At 42.4% G+C, this 15,000-nt stretch overlaps 1 protein-coding gene across 1 annotated transcript in view; it reads left to right on the top strand.

Moving 5' to 3' along the window:
• The window catches only part of ZYG11A (zyg-11 family member A, cell cycle regulator), a 55,669-nt gene that overhangs the window by 10,854 nt on the left and 29,815 nt on the right, over positions 1–15,000 (top strand). The window contains 4 exon segments of the mRNA XM_017874589.1: positions 1,702–1,867; positions 8,708–9,459; positions 11,334–11,474; positions 14,278–14,506. Of these exon segments, the coding sequence (XP_017730078.1) occupies positions 1,702–1,867; positions 8,708–9,459; positions 11,334–11,474; positions 14,278–14,506 (1,288 nt within the window).

Below are 15,000 nucleotides of genomic sequence, written 5' to 3'. Positions count from 1 at the left end.
CATTGGAGCCCACTGACACTTGTTGATGGTTTAGCAGGCATAGTGTTCAAGAAGATATCAAGTAGTATTTGTTCACCTTTGTGATCGTGTGGCTGACTGGGAGCTGCAGCTCACTCTGCTGACCAGCATTGGAAGAATATCATAGGCCGGGCGCGGTGGCTCAAGCCTGTAATCCCAGCACTTTGGGAGGCCGAGACGGGCGGATCACGAGGTCAGGAGATCGAGACCATCCTGGCTAACACAGTGAAGCCCCGTCTCTACTAAAATACAAAAAACTAGCCGGGCGAGGTGGCGGCGCCCGTAGTCCCAGCTACTAGGGAGGCTGAGGCAGGAGAATGGCGTGAACCCGGGAGGCGGAGCTTGCAGTGAGCTGAGATCTGGCCACTGCACTCCAGCCTGGGTGACAGAGCGAGACTCCGTCTCAAAAAAAAAAAAAAAAAAGAAAGAATATCATATTATATGTCACTAGCCCGGGAAGAGATCAAAACTCAAAACTTCAAGTATGGTTTCTACTTTATACCATTGTAATTCCAAAAATCATGAGTCTGTACATGACTTTATAGCCTCACCTTCCTGTCAGTTTCTTACATTTTCATAGGACCTTGAATGTATCACCATTTGAGGTTGTGAATAGTTTTGGGAGTAGACACATGATAATCAATGAATACATATTTGTTGAATGAATGACCATGTGATCGCTGCTTGAAGTGTTCCAAATGTTGCATTGAAATTGTCAATTTCTTGTTCATATTCTTCAGTAAATGTTAACTCTAAAGGGACTAGAACTGTATCTTACCCATCTCTGTATTTTTAGTGGCTAGCACAGAACAGGTGATCAGTAAAAGATTAAGAGAACTTAATATTGGGGCCAGGTGTGGTGGCTCATGCCTGTAATCCAGCACTTGGGGAGGCTAAGGTGGGAGAATCTCTTGAGCCCAGGAGTTTCGAGACTAGCTTGGGCAACAAAGTGGGACTCTATAAAATGTACAAAAAATTAGCTGGGCATGGTTGGCATGGGCTTGTAGTTGCAGTCACTCAGGAGGCTGAGGTGGAAGGATCAACTGACTGGGAAAGTCAAAGCTGCACTCAGCTGTGATTGTGCCACTGCACTCCAGCCTAGGCGATAGTGAGACCCTGTTTCAAAAAAAAGAAAGAAAGAACTTAATGTTTTTCAAGATACAATATGTTCTCTCTGACTGTGGTTTCAGTATATGTGAATTCAGCCAACTTTGGATGGAAAATATTTGGGGGAAAAAACCTGCATCTGTACTGAACATGTCCAGACTTTTTTCTTGTCATTCTGTAAACAATACAATATAAAGCATTTATACTGTATTAGTGCTTATAAGTAATTTAGAAATGATTTATAGTGTATGAGAATGTCTGCATAGGTTATATGCAAACATTATACCATTTTATATAAGGGGACTTGAGCATCTGTGGATGCTGGTCAGGGAGTTCTGGAACCAATCTCCTGCAGGTTTTGAGGGACAGCTGTATAACAGAAGCGACAACAGATTAAATTTTCCATTCAGTTAACATTGGAATGAGGTGGTTTCGTTACATATAAATCGTTATCAAAGTATGAAGGATGTTTCTTCACATACCCTCATCAAATGGAATATGTATGGCATGACCAGTTTTATGTTGAATTTTTGCAGATGTGTTCTAACAAAATTTGTTCGGGGTTTTGTTTGCTAGGAAGAGGCATCTCCCTACACTTTGGTCAACATCTGCCTGAATGTCCTGATTGCTAACCTGGAGAAACTGTGTTCTGAAAGACCTGATGGAACACTGTGCCTTCCGGAGCATTGGAGTTTCCCTCAGGAAGTAGCTGATCGATTTCTCAGGGTGATGACTTGGCAAGGTAGTGATAAGCCTTCTCTAAAGTCAACTCTTGCAGTACTTTACTATTTGAAAAGCACTTTCACACACAGTTCCTATTGTGATTCTCACAAAGTATTTCCATTTCATTTGTCTGGAAGTTGAGACTCACTCTTTCTGGGATTCCGTGATGGAAATTGTCTTCTAGGCTAGCCCTGCTATTGACTTGGTTTTCCACTCTTCACTTACTAAGTTATCACTTATCCATCTGCTCTCTAGCTTTCTTTTTTTTTGAGATGGAGTTTCGCTCTTGTCACCAAGACTGGAGTATAGTGGCACAATCTTGGCTCACTGCAACCTCCACTTCCTGGGTTCAAGCGATTCTCCTGCCTCAGCCTCCCAAGTAGCTGGGATTACAGGCGCCCACCACCATGCCTGGCTGATTTTTGTATTTTTAATAGAGATGGGGTTTCACCATGTTGTCCAGGCTGGTCTCGAACTCCTGACTTCAGGTGATCTGGCTGCCTTGGCCTCCCAAAGTCCTGGGATTACAGGTGTGAGCCACCATGCCCGGCCTGCTCTCTACCTTTTTCAAAATGCTCTTGCTATTGTCTTGTTTACCATTCTTTTCATTATAGTTATGAGTCTTACCTCCCATTGTAGCTGTGCTTAAAGAACTCCGCTAAAAAAAGAAAGGAAAAAAAGGGCATTTTATTATTTATTTATTTATAACCTGGGATTACAGGTGTGAGCCATCACGTCCGGTGTGAGGCACCGTGCCTGGCCCATAATCAATTTTAGAACCTCGAAATTTCCATCACTTCAGAAAGAAACCTTGTGCCCGTTAGATTTTACTTCCTTTTTCCCACATCCCTCCAGCCCTAAGCAACCACTAGTCTACTTTTCATCTCTATGGATATTCCCACCAGCAGTGTCCAAGAGTGTCTCCACATTCTCACCAAGACTCATCTGACATTTTGATTATAGCCATCCTAGTGGATGTGAAATAGTATCTGTTGGGCTTTTAATTTGCATTTCCCTAATGACTAATGGTGTTGAGCAGCTTTTCATGTGCTTATTGGCCATTTATGTTTTGTTTTGTTTTGTTTTGTTTTGAGATAGAGTCTCTGTTGCCCAGGCTGGAGTGCAGTGGCGTGATCTCGGCTCACCACAACCTCTTCCTCCCGAGCTCAAGTGATTCTGCTGCCTCAGACTGTAGGCGCTTGCCACCATGCCCAGCTAATTTTTGTATTTTTAGCAGAGACGGTGTTTCACTATGTTGGCCAGGCTGGTCTCGAACTCCTGACCTCGTGATCCACCGGCCTTGGCCTCCCAAAGTGCTGGGATTACAGGCGTGAACCACTGTGCCCGGCTTCTCTTTTTTTTTTTGAGACAGTTTTGTTCTTGTTGCTCACGCTGTAGTGCAATGGCTTCCCAAAGTGCTAGAATTACATGCATGAGCCACTGTGCCTGGCCTATATATTGTATATTACGTAATTGCTTTTTGGATGTTAAACCAACCTTGTATCCCTTGGACAAATCCCACTTGGTCATTTTTATGTGCTACTGCTTTTTTAGTTTTGTTTGTTTATTCTGCTTGATAATGTTTTTGTTTTTGTTTTGAGATGGGGTCTTGCTCTGGTGCCCAGGCTGGAGTGTAGTGGCACTATCATAGCTCACTTCTGCCTTGACCTCCTCAGCTCAAGCAGTTTTCCCACCTCAGCCTCCCGAGCAAAACACAAGTTTGAACTGTACAGATCCACCCATATGCAAATCTTTTTCAATAAATATACTGCAGGTTTTTTTTTGGATATTTGCAACAATTTGAAAAAATTCGCAAACTTTGTAGCATAGAAATATCGAAAGGTAAGAAAAGGATTTGCAATGAATGTATAAAAATATACTGCAGCACTCTTCATAATAGCCAAGGTATGGAATCAATCTAAGTGTCTATCAGTGGAGGAATGTATGAAGAAAATGTGGAATATGCACACAGTAGAATACTATTCAGCCATAAAAAAAAATAAAATCCTGTCATGTGCGGCAACATAAATGAACCTGAAGGACATTATGTTAAGTGAAGTAAGCCAGGCACAGAAAGATAAATACCACATGATCTCACTCACGGAATCTAAAGAAGTTGATCTCATAGAAGAAAAGAATAGAATAGTAGTTACCAGAGGCTGGGGAGAGGAGAAGAAAGGGGAAATAGGGAGAGATTACTCAACAAGTACAAAGTTAGAGTTAGATAGGAGGAATAAATTCCGGTGGCCTATTACACAGTAGAGTTTCTATGATTAACAATAATGTATTATATATTTCAAAATAGATAGGATTTTGAATGTTCCCACCACAAAGAAATGATAAATGGGTAAGGTCATGGATATACTAAATACCTTGATTTGATGATCACAATATATATACACATATAGAAATATCACACTATACCCCCAAATATGTACAATTATGTATCAAAAATAAAATGCAAAAGAAATGAAAGAGGGAACACAACTACTAACCTTATAGAAATGAAATGGATTAGAAAGGAATACTGTGAACAAGTGTATGCCAGTAAATTCGATAACTTTCACGAAAGGGACAAGTTTCTAGAATAACACAAACTAAAATTTTTACACATATCTTTATGGTAGCATAAAGGCTGAGGCAGGAGAATCACTTGAACTCAGGAGGCGGAGGTTGTGGTGAGCCAAGATCGCGCCACTGCACTCCAGCCTGGGCAACAGAGACTCTGTCTCAAAAAAAAAAAGACACAAATGGCCAATAAGCACATGACAAGTTGCTCAACACCTTTAGTCATTAGGGAAATGCAGATTAAAAGCCCAACAGATACTATTTCACATCCACTAGGATGGCTATAATGAAAATGTCAGATGAGCCTTGGTGAGAATGTGGAGAAACTCTTGCACACTGCTGGCGGGAATGTAAAATAGCACAGCCACAAACAACAGTCTGGCCGTTCCTCAAAAAGATAACAAGTTACCATTTGATCCAGCAATTTCACTCAGAGAAATGAAAACTTATATCCACATAGAAACTTTTACACATTCCTGCAGATTCATATGGGGCAGAGAAAGTTTAGAATACATTTTTTTTAAGTTTAAAAACAAAATTTGTACACATATCTTTATGGTACCATATTATTCATAATAGCCCAAAAGTGAAAACAACACAAATGTCCATCAACCGAAAAACAGATAAATACAATGTGGTATGTCCGTACAGTAGAATATGCTACTATAAAAAGGAATGAGTACAGATATACATGTTGCACAATGTGAGCCTTAAAAATGTGCTAAATGAAAAAGGTTTGGCACACAAGACCACATATTGGATGATTTAATTTATATTAAATGTTCAGAATAGGCAAATCCATAGAGATGGAAGATAGACTAGTGGTTGCTTAGGGCTGGAGGGATGTGAGAAAAAGGAAGTAAAATCTAACGGGCACAAGGTTTCTTTCTGAGGTGATGGAAATTTTGAGGTTCTGAAATTGATTATGGGCCAGGCACGGTGCCTCATGCCTGTAATTCCAGCACTTTGGAAGGCTGAGGCAGGCAGTTCATTTGAGGTCAGGAGTTTGAGACCAACCTGGCCAACATGGTGAAACCCCATCTGTACTAAAAATACAAAAACTACAGCTGGATGTGGTGGCTCACCCCTGTAATCCCAGATTATAAAACTGATCATTTGTTGTATAAAGTTTCTTGCAATAGGTATTTTGTCATATAAGTGCTATGATTTTGACGTGTTCCTTCGATCCCTGTATATCCTGTCACTTGAATGTTGGAGGTAGATGCTTGATCAAGTTCATGTCGGTTTTTTTTTTTTTTTTTTCACTCTTGGTGTGGTGCTATGTGCTTTCTTCAGGGAGTTGATAAGGTTGGTTTGTTTTTGTGATTGCAGTGGCCATAGATGGATGATCATTGCCTAGATCCGTTAAATTATCAGGAGTGGCTGGGCACAGTGGTTCATGCCTGTAATCCCAGCACTTTGGAAGGTCTAGGCGGGAAGACTGCTTGGAACCAGGCGTTCGAGGCTATAGTGAGCTATAATCGCGCCATTGCACTGCATCCTGGGCAGGAGTGAGACTCTGTCTCTTAAAAGAAAAAAAAAAAAAAATTGGGCCGGGCGCGGTGGCTCAAGCCTGTAATCCCAGCACTTTGGGAGGCTGAGACGGGCGGATCACGACGTCAGGAGATCGAGACCATCCTGGCTAACACAGTAAAACCCCCTCTCTGCTAAAAAAACACAGAAAACTAGCCGGGCGAGGTGGCGGGCGCCTCTAGTCCCAGCTACTCAGGAGGCTGAGGCAGGACAATGGCGTAAACCCAGGAGGTGGAGCTTGCAGTGAGCTGAGATCTGGCCACTGCACTCCAGCCTGGGCAACAGAGCGAGGCTCCATCTCAAAAAAAAAAAAAATTGGCAGGGCGCATTGGCTCACGCCAATCCCAGCACTCTGGGAGGCCAAGGCAGGCGGATCACCTGAGGTCAGGAGTTTGAGACCAACCTGACCAGCATGGAGAAACCCTGTCTCTACTAAAAATACAAAATTTTCTGGGTGTGGTGGCGCATGCCTGTAATCCCAGCTACTGGGGCGGGGGGCGGGGTGGGGGCTGAGTCAGGAGAATCGCTTGAAGCTGGGAAACAGAGGTTGCCTGGGCAACAAGAGTGAAAAAAAAAATTGTCAGAGTTTCTTGTTGGTTTGACTTTTAGTGGTCATTACTCTCCTTCACCTTTCTGGTTTAGAGTAGTGTTCTGTTTTGTTTTTTTCTTGTATCCTGGATTACTCTTCCACAATTTCCTTCTGTTCTTCTCTCTGCACCTTAAGTATTTTGTGCTTCTTAAGGACCTGTCTTGGATACTTTTCTCACTCTGAACACTCCTTATGTGATTTTCCTTGGTTTATTTTACCTCCTCTACTGTCATTCCCCAGAGTTCCCAGCCCTTTATCCTAAACTCCTGAATCATGTTACCAATTGATCCCTTGGTGTCCTGCACTTTTCTCTGGGCAGCTGAGTCATCATATTTTCCTGATTTTCTTCCTACCTCATTGAATGCTGCTGCTTTTATTTTTTTATTTTTTATTTTTTTGAGACAGAGTTTTGCTCTTGTTGCCCAGGCTGGAGTGCCGTGGTGCGATCTTAACTCACTGCCATGACTTAGCTCACTGCAACCTCTGCCTCCCAAGTTAAAGCATTTCTCCTGCCTCAGCCTCCTGCTGGGATTACAGGGGCCTGCCACCATGCCTTGCCAACTTTTTATATTTTTATAAAAATGGGTTTCACTATGTTGGCTAGGCTGGTCTCGAACTCCTGATCTCAAACTCCTGACCTCAGGTAATCTGCCTGTCTCAGCCTCCCAAAGTGCTTCAATTACAGGTGTGAGCCACCGCATCCAGCCTATTTTATTTTTTTTGAGACAGGGTCTCACTCTGTCGCCCAGGCTAGACTGCAGTGGTGTGGTCATGGTTTGCTATAACTTCAAATTCCTGGGCCCAAGTGATCCTCCTGTCTCAGCCTCCTGAGTAACTGGGACTACAGGTGTGCACTACCATGCCTGGCTAATTCAACATTTTTTTTTTTGTAGAGACAGCATGTCCCCATGTTGCCCAGGCACCTGGGCTCAAGCAGTCCACATACCTGGGACTCCCAAAGTGCTGGGATTACAAGCATAAGCCACTGTGCACAGCCTAAATTTTTCTTTTTTCTTTTTCTTTTTTTTTGGTTAGCAACAGTCTTAGTCTGTGTCCCCCAGGCTGGAGTGCAGTGGCACCTACTCGGCTCACTGTTCCGCCTCCCTCCCAGGTTCAAGCAATTCTCGTGCCTCAGCAACGAGTAGCTGGGACTACAGGCATGTGCCACCACGCCTGGCTAACTTTTGTATTTTTAGTAGAGAACGGGGTGTTACCATGTTGGTCAGGCTGGTCTTCAACTCCTGACCTCAAGTGATCTGCCCGCCTCAGCCTCCCAAAGTGTTGGGATTACAGGCATGAGCCATTGTGCCTGGCCCTAAATTCTTTACTCTGTCACAAAATTGGTGTTTCTAAAAATGTAATTATAGCCCTTTTTTTTTTTCAAAGAAGCTACATCAAAATGCGATGACCAGCCAGGCACAGTGGCTCACTCCTGTAATCCCAGCACTTTGGGAGGCCGAGGTGGGTGGATCACCTGAGGTCAGGAGTTTGAGACCAGCCTAGCCAACATGGTGAAACCCGGTCTCTACTAACAATACAAAAATTAGCCGGGCGTGCTGGCAGGTGCCTGTAATCCCAGCTACTGGGGAGGTTGAGGCAGGAGAATCACTTGAACCTAGGAGGCGGAGATTGCAGTGAGCTGAGATTACGCCACTGTACTCATGCCTGGGTGACAAGAGCGAAACTCAGTCTCAAAAAAAAAAAAAAAAAAATGTGATGACTATTCATTTTATGGTTAAAAAGTCTTCAATTGTTCCTCATTGTTCGTAGGGTAAAAGTCTGAATTTCCTAGCTTTGTGGACAGGACTTTTACCATCCTCTTCATCCTTGCTTCCAGCCATGCCCCCTAACAGGCACTATGTCCCAGTAGTGTTGTTCTACATTTTGAGTGATTTGCTGCTCTATGTCTTCTATTTCTTTGACATACTCACCTATTCAAGTTTCAGTTTCCTCAGCTACATAATAGTAGTAATAATAATTCCTGTATAGTATTAATGCAAAGAGTACATGAGATAATCATCTTATTAAAGGAGTTTAGAACAATGCTAGCACAGAGCAGTAAATGTTGTCATTATTGTTATTATTAGCATCTGTCTTGTTTGCCACATTTTATCCTGGAAAGACATGAGATCTAGTCGTCATTATAAGTTGGTTCTGGTTCTTTTATAGGCAAGCTGACTGACAGAACAGCAAGCATTTTCCGAAGCAACCAAATGAAACTGAAGCTGGTCAATATCCAAAAAGCTAAACTCTCTACAGCTGCATTCATAAAAGCCTTCTGCCATCATAAGCTCATTGAACTGAATGCTACTGCAGTGCATGCTGACCTCCCAGTTCCAGACATCATAAGTGGACTCTGCAGCAATAGCTGGATCCAGCAAAACCTCCGGTGTCTCCTGTTAGACTCGACAAGCATCCCTCAAAATTCAAGATTACTGTTCTTTAGTCAGCTCACTGGTCTTCGCATTTTAAGTGTTTTTAACGTTTGTTTTCATACTGAAGACCTGGCTAATGTTTCTCAGTTACCAAGACTGGAAAGCTTAGATATCTCTAATACTCTGGTCACTGATATTTCTGCACTGCTTACCTGTAAGGATCGATTGAAGTCTCTTACAATGCACTATCTAAAATGCCTGACCATGACCAAACCACAAATTCTTGCAGTCATTAGAGGACTTACATGTCTGCTTCACCTTGATATTTCTGATCACAGGCAACTCAAATCAGACCTAGCTTTTCATTTGCTACAGCAGAAGGATATCCTGCCCAATGTTGTGTCATTGGATATTTCTGGGGGCAATTGCATCACTGATGAAGCGGTAGAACTATTTATACAACAGCGGCCTGCCATGCAATTTGTGGGACTATTGGCCACGGATGCTGGCTCTTCTGACTTCTTTACTACAAAGCAAGGCTTGAGGGTTTGTTCTTATCTAAATAAGTTTTGTTTCATTTGTTTAGAATATTATTAAACTTGTGCTATAGACCAGAATTTTTACCAGTCATTAGGGTTACGGAGACAGATAAAAAAATCCTTAAACAGCTTATTTAATAATTAACGATTATTGTGTACCTACTATGTGGTAGGTTGTGAGAATATTATTATTTTTTGAGATGGAGTTTTGCTCTTGTTGCCCAGGCTGGAGTGCAATGGTGCGATCTCGGCTCACTGCAACCTCTGCCTTCTGGGTTCAAGCGATTCTCCTGCCTCAGCCTCCCGAGTAGCTGGGATTACAGGCATGTGCCATCACACCTGGGTAGTTTTGTATTTTTGGAAGAGATGGGGTTTCACCTCATGGTCCGCCTGTCTCGGCCTCCCAAAGTGCTGGGATTATCGGCGTGAGCCACCTTTATCTGTTTGTCTATCTACACCAATACTATATATATATATGTATATATATATGTATGTGTATATATATGTGTGTGTGTATATATATATATATATATTTTTTTTTTTTGAGACAGAATCTCGGTCTGTCACCTAGGCTGGAGTGCAGTGGTGTGATCTCTGCTCACTGCAACCTCCGCCTTCCGGGTTCAAGTGATTCTTCTAGCTCAGCCTCCTGAGTAAGTGGGACTGTAGGTATGCACCACCACGCCCAGCTAATTTTTGTACTTATTAGTAGAGATGAGGATTCACCATGTTGGCCAGGCTAGTCTTGAACTCCTGACCTCAGGTGATCTGCCCGCCTTGGCCTCCCAAAGTGTTGGGATTACAGGCCTGAGCCATCACGCCCGGCCTACTGTCTTGATTACTCTACCTTTTTTTTTTTTTTTTGAGACGGAGTCTCACTCTGTCCCCCGGGGGGGGGGCAGGGGCCAGATCTCAGCTCACTGCAAGCTCCGCCTCCCGGGTTTAGGCCATTCTCCTGCCTCAATGTCCCAAGTAGCTGGGACTACAGGCGCCCGGCACCTCACCCGGCTAGTTTTTTGTATTTTTTTTAGTAGAGACGGGGTTTCACCGTGTTAGCCAGGATGGTCTCGATCTCCTGACCTCGTGATCCGCCCGTCTCGGCCTCCCAAAGTGCTGGGATTACAGGCTTGAGCCACCGCACCCGGCCGATTACTCTAACTTTATATGAAGTCTTGAAATTAGGTAATGTGACTTCTTCAACTATGTTATTCTGTTTCATAATTGTTTTGGTCATTCTAGGTTCTTTGTATTTCCATATGAATCATAAAAACAACTTGTCAATATCTACAAAAAGGACGACTGATATTTTAGTTGGGATTGCATTGAATCTATAGGTCAGTTTGAGGAAAATTGCCATTTAATAACGATGAGTCTCCTGTTGTTTTGAAAAATAGAGGTGAGGTCTCACTCCGTTGCCCAGGCTGATCTCATAGTCCTGGGCTCAAGCAGCCCTTGTGCCTCAGACTCCTGAAGTGTTGGGATTACAGGCATTAGCCACCATACCATGCCTGGCACTAGTCTTCTGATTCTTGAACCCAGTATATCTCTGCATTTATTTAGATCTTTAATTTCTCTCAGCATATTTTGTCATGTAGCTGGGATTACAGGCGCCTGCCACCACGCCTGGCTAATATTTGTAATTTTAGTAGAGACGGGGTTTTACCATATTGTTCAGGCTAGTCTCTAACTCCTGACCTCAGGTGAGCCACCTGCCTTAGCCTCCCAAAGTGTTGGAATTACAGGCGTGAGCCACTCCACCTGGCCAACACCTGGAATATTTAATTGAACATCCGTTATTATTGTCTCAAACACTGGATGCCCCAAAACCCCTGTGCTTAAAAATGAATGGTGAAACCTATTTGGTAACGTCTTTATTTTCAGGTTGCTGGAGGAGCCAGTATGAGTCAGATTTCAGAAGCTCTGAGCCGATACAGGAACAGATCATGTTTTATGAAGGAAGCTCTCTGCAGGCTATTCACAGAGACATTTTCAGTGGAGGTGACCATGCCTGCTATTTTAAAGGTAATTGAAGAAAGACAATTTTTATTATTCCTTCTTAACTTGGTTCAATTAATAATTATTAACGAACCACACTGAATATAATAAATTATATGCTTTATTCTGTAGTGAGTCAAGTGCTCTCATAGAGCAAAGAAACAAATGTTAAGCTTAGCCGACAAAGTGTCTTTTGCTTTGAGCATCTGGATTTATGTGGAATAAATTTGAATCAAAACAGTTAAAATTTGGTCTAAGTAAGGGACTAATAGGATCACATGGCTTTCTGAAAGAAAATAAGCACAGAACAAAATAAAAATAATTAAAGGGTGGCCAAATCTACCACTTAAAGTGTTTTGTGAATAACATAAAGTTGCCTTTATTGATATAGCCAAACTTAGCTTTGGTTTAGGGAAGGATGCGTTTTATTGTAAATGTAATTACAAGCATTAAGTGGCTTGGGAAAGAAAACTGCAGTTATTTATTTTCTTTTATACATGTGTTTATTTGAAACATAGTTGTTTTAGTGAAACATGACAATGAAAGGTCTTAAGAAAATCTTGTCTTTTATTATTTATAATTTTTTGCAATTCCTTAAAAATATGGATATTTTCCCAGCACTTTGAGAGGCTGAACCGGGTAGATCACAAGGTCAAGAGATTGAGACCATCCTGGCCAACTTGGTGAAACCCCATCTCTACTAAATACAATACAAAAATTAGCTGGGTATGGTGGCGCGCTCCTGTAGTCCCAGCTACTTGGGAGACTGAGGCAGGAGAATCGCTTGAGGTTGCAGTGAGCCGAGATCGCGCCACTGCATTCCCTCCTAGTGACAGAGCGAGACTCAAAAAAAACAAAAAAAGATATTTTTACAGCATGGGAGATTAACTTTATTTACAGCTCAAAAGCAATGATGTATAAAGAAAAACTCTGGGTCAGCTGTGGTGGCTCATACCTGTAATCCCACCACTTTGGTTGGGAGGCCCAGATGGGAGGATTTCCTGAGGCCAGGAGTTCAAGACCATCCTGATCAACATTAGTAAGACCCTGTCTCTACAAAAATTTAGAGGAAAAAAAAAAAAAAAAAAGCTCTGACTGGGCGCCATGGCTTGCACCTGTAATCCCAGCACTTTTTGGGAGGCTGAGGTGGGCAGATCACCTGAGGTCACGAGTTCGAGACCAGCCTGGCCAACATGGTGGAACCCCGTCTCTACCAAAAATACAAAAATCAGCCAGGCTTGGTGGCAGGTGCCTGTAATCCCAGCTACTGGGGAGGCTAGGTCAGGAGAATCACTTGAACTTGGGAGACGGAGTTTGCAGTGAGCCGAGATGATGCCACTGCACTCCAGCCTGGGTGACAGAGTGAGACTCTGTCTCAAAAAAAAAAAAAATTAGCTGGGCATGGTTGCACATGCCTATAGTCCCAGCTACTTGGGTGACTGAGATTGGAGGACTATGTGAGCCGAGGAGTTTGAGGCTGCTACAGTAAGCTATGATGGTGCCACTATACTCCAGCCTGGGTAACAGAGCAAGATCCCAACTCGAAAAAATAAAATAAATAAAAAATTCTGGGCCTTTTTTTCCATCTGTAAGGAAGAGATTGAATTAAATGTTCTTCTGTTTTGTTTGTTTGTTTTGTTGTTGTTCTTTGAGACAGGCTCTCACTCTGTTGCCCAGGCTGGAGTGCAGTGGCATGATATGATCTCAGCTAACTGCAGTCTTGACCTCCTGGGCTCAAGTGATCCTCCTGCCTCAGCCTCCTGAGTAGCTGGGACTATAGGCGTGCCCCACCATGCCTGGCTATTTTTTTGTTTTTTCTATAAATATGATGTCTTACTATGTTGCCTAGGCTGAATTTAGATTTTCTAAATTTCTTTTCATACTAAGATTCTGTAATTTTTGTGAAAATCACATTTCTTTTGGTTTCTGGATTTCTAAATTGCAGATGATGGCAATCTAATGAAACTGAAAAATCAATTTAGCAATATACAAAAAAAGTCATTTTCCATAGCAGAAGTATATCCCAGGTCTGTCTCTAGTAGAGGAAACAGATCACAGTGTCCCTGAATGGCAGAGCAGGTGGGGTCTAAGCTTGGAACAATGCCCTCATTTTACATTTGTGTTCTAGGTCTTCCACAGTATAGCTTCAAGTTGCCTAATGTTTTGTTTTACCATGTTTCAAATTCTTCTCCTCTGTTGGTGGATTTATCCCATCCTTTTTTTCCACTTTGTTTTTCTTTATCACGCTTCTTTCCCCTATGAATACCCTGTCCATTTTGCCCCCACATTTATCTCCTCCTGTGTAAATCCTGAGACTCTGCCTAAATGTGTTCTCTCAATGAGTTCTTTCGATTCTCTCCCAGAAATGACCACTCTCTCCATAATTACTGTCCTCAGACATCACTTCATTGATGCGTCTTTTATGGTGCTTTTCTTCCATTTTATTTTTTTGGCATTTCTCACAGTGTTATTACTCTCACAAGGCTTTATGCTAATGAGTGGCTCTCACTCATGTTTGTGTCCCCTGCAGCGCCTGTCACAGTAGCTTGTATGGAGTGAGGCTCAATAAATGATTTTGAGTTAATTTCACAGATAAAGAAACAGAGGTCTAGAGAAAGGAAGTGACTTGGCCAAAGTCGCACAGATAGTGACTCCATTTGGATTAGAAGGCTTTGCTGTAATACTCTGATGTACTAAAGAATAAATGCTTGGAATAGGGAAAATCTGTTCTTGTCCCAATAAATGAAGATTTCTGCCAACCAAAATATGGACAAGACAGCATAGAGAATATTAGTGGCATCATATGCACTAAAAACGAGTTCATCTTCAGCTTGTGGCTGTAGGAATGAGGAATCACCCGTTGGATTTGCCAGTGCAGTTCACAGCCAGTGCTTGCGCTCTCAACCTAACACGCCAGGGCCTGGCCAAGGGGATGCCTGTTCGCCTGTTGTCAGAGGTCACCTGTCTACTTTTCAAGGCTCTGAAAAATTTCCCCCATTATCAGCAGGTAATTTCAATTGAATATTTGTTTGTGCTTTTTTTGTTGTTGTTGATACAGAGTCTCAGCTCTGTTGCCCAGGCCAGAGTGCAGTGGCACTGTTTGTTTTTGGGTTTTTTTGTTTGTTTGTTTTAAAGACAGAGTCTCTCTTTGTCGCCCAGGCCGGAGTGCAGTGGCATGATCTCGGTTCACTGTGACCTCTGTCTCCCGGATTCAAGCAATTCTCCTGCCTCAGCCTCCTTAGTAGCTGGGATTACAGGCATGCACCACCACGCCCAGCTAACTTTTGTATTTTCAGTAGAGATGGCTTTCACCATGTTGGTCAGGCTGGTCTCAAACTCCTGACCTCATGAGCCACCGTGTGCGGCAGACAATTTGTATTTTTTAACTTTAGGATAAATATGTGAAAAATATATTATTTAGTTCTGGTTTTTCGTCCTATTAGAGAAAGAGAATAGATAAAAGAATTTGTGTTTCTTATAGAAAAAATAGGAAATATAGATAAGCAGTGAGGTTAAAATTTTCTTTCTTTCTTTCTTTTTTTTTTTTTTTTTT

The sequence above is a fragment of the Rhinopithecus bieti genome, unplaced genomic scaffold, assembly GCF_001698545.2.
Source record: "Rhinopithecus bieti isolate Rb0 unplaced genomic scaffold, ASM169854v2 scaffold_7684, whole genome shotgun sequence".
NCBI classification, from domain to species: domain Eukaryota; kingdom Metazoa; phylum Chordata; class Mammalia; order Primates; family Cercopithecidae; genus Rhinopithecus; species Rhinopithecus bieti.
The sequence above is the reverse complement of the archived record's forward strand: the minus strand, read 5'-3'. Positions and strand labels throughout refer to the sequence as shown.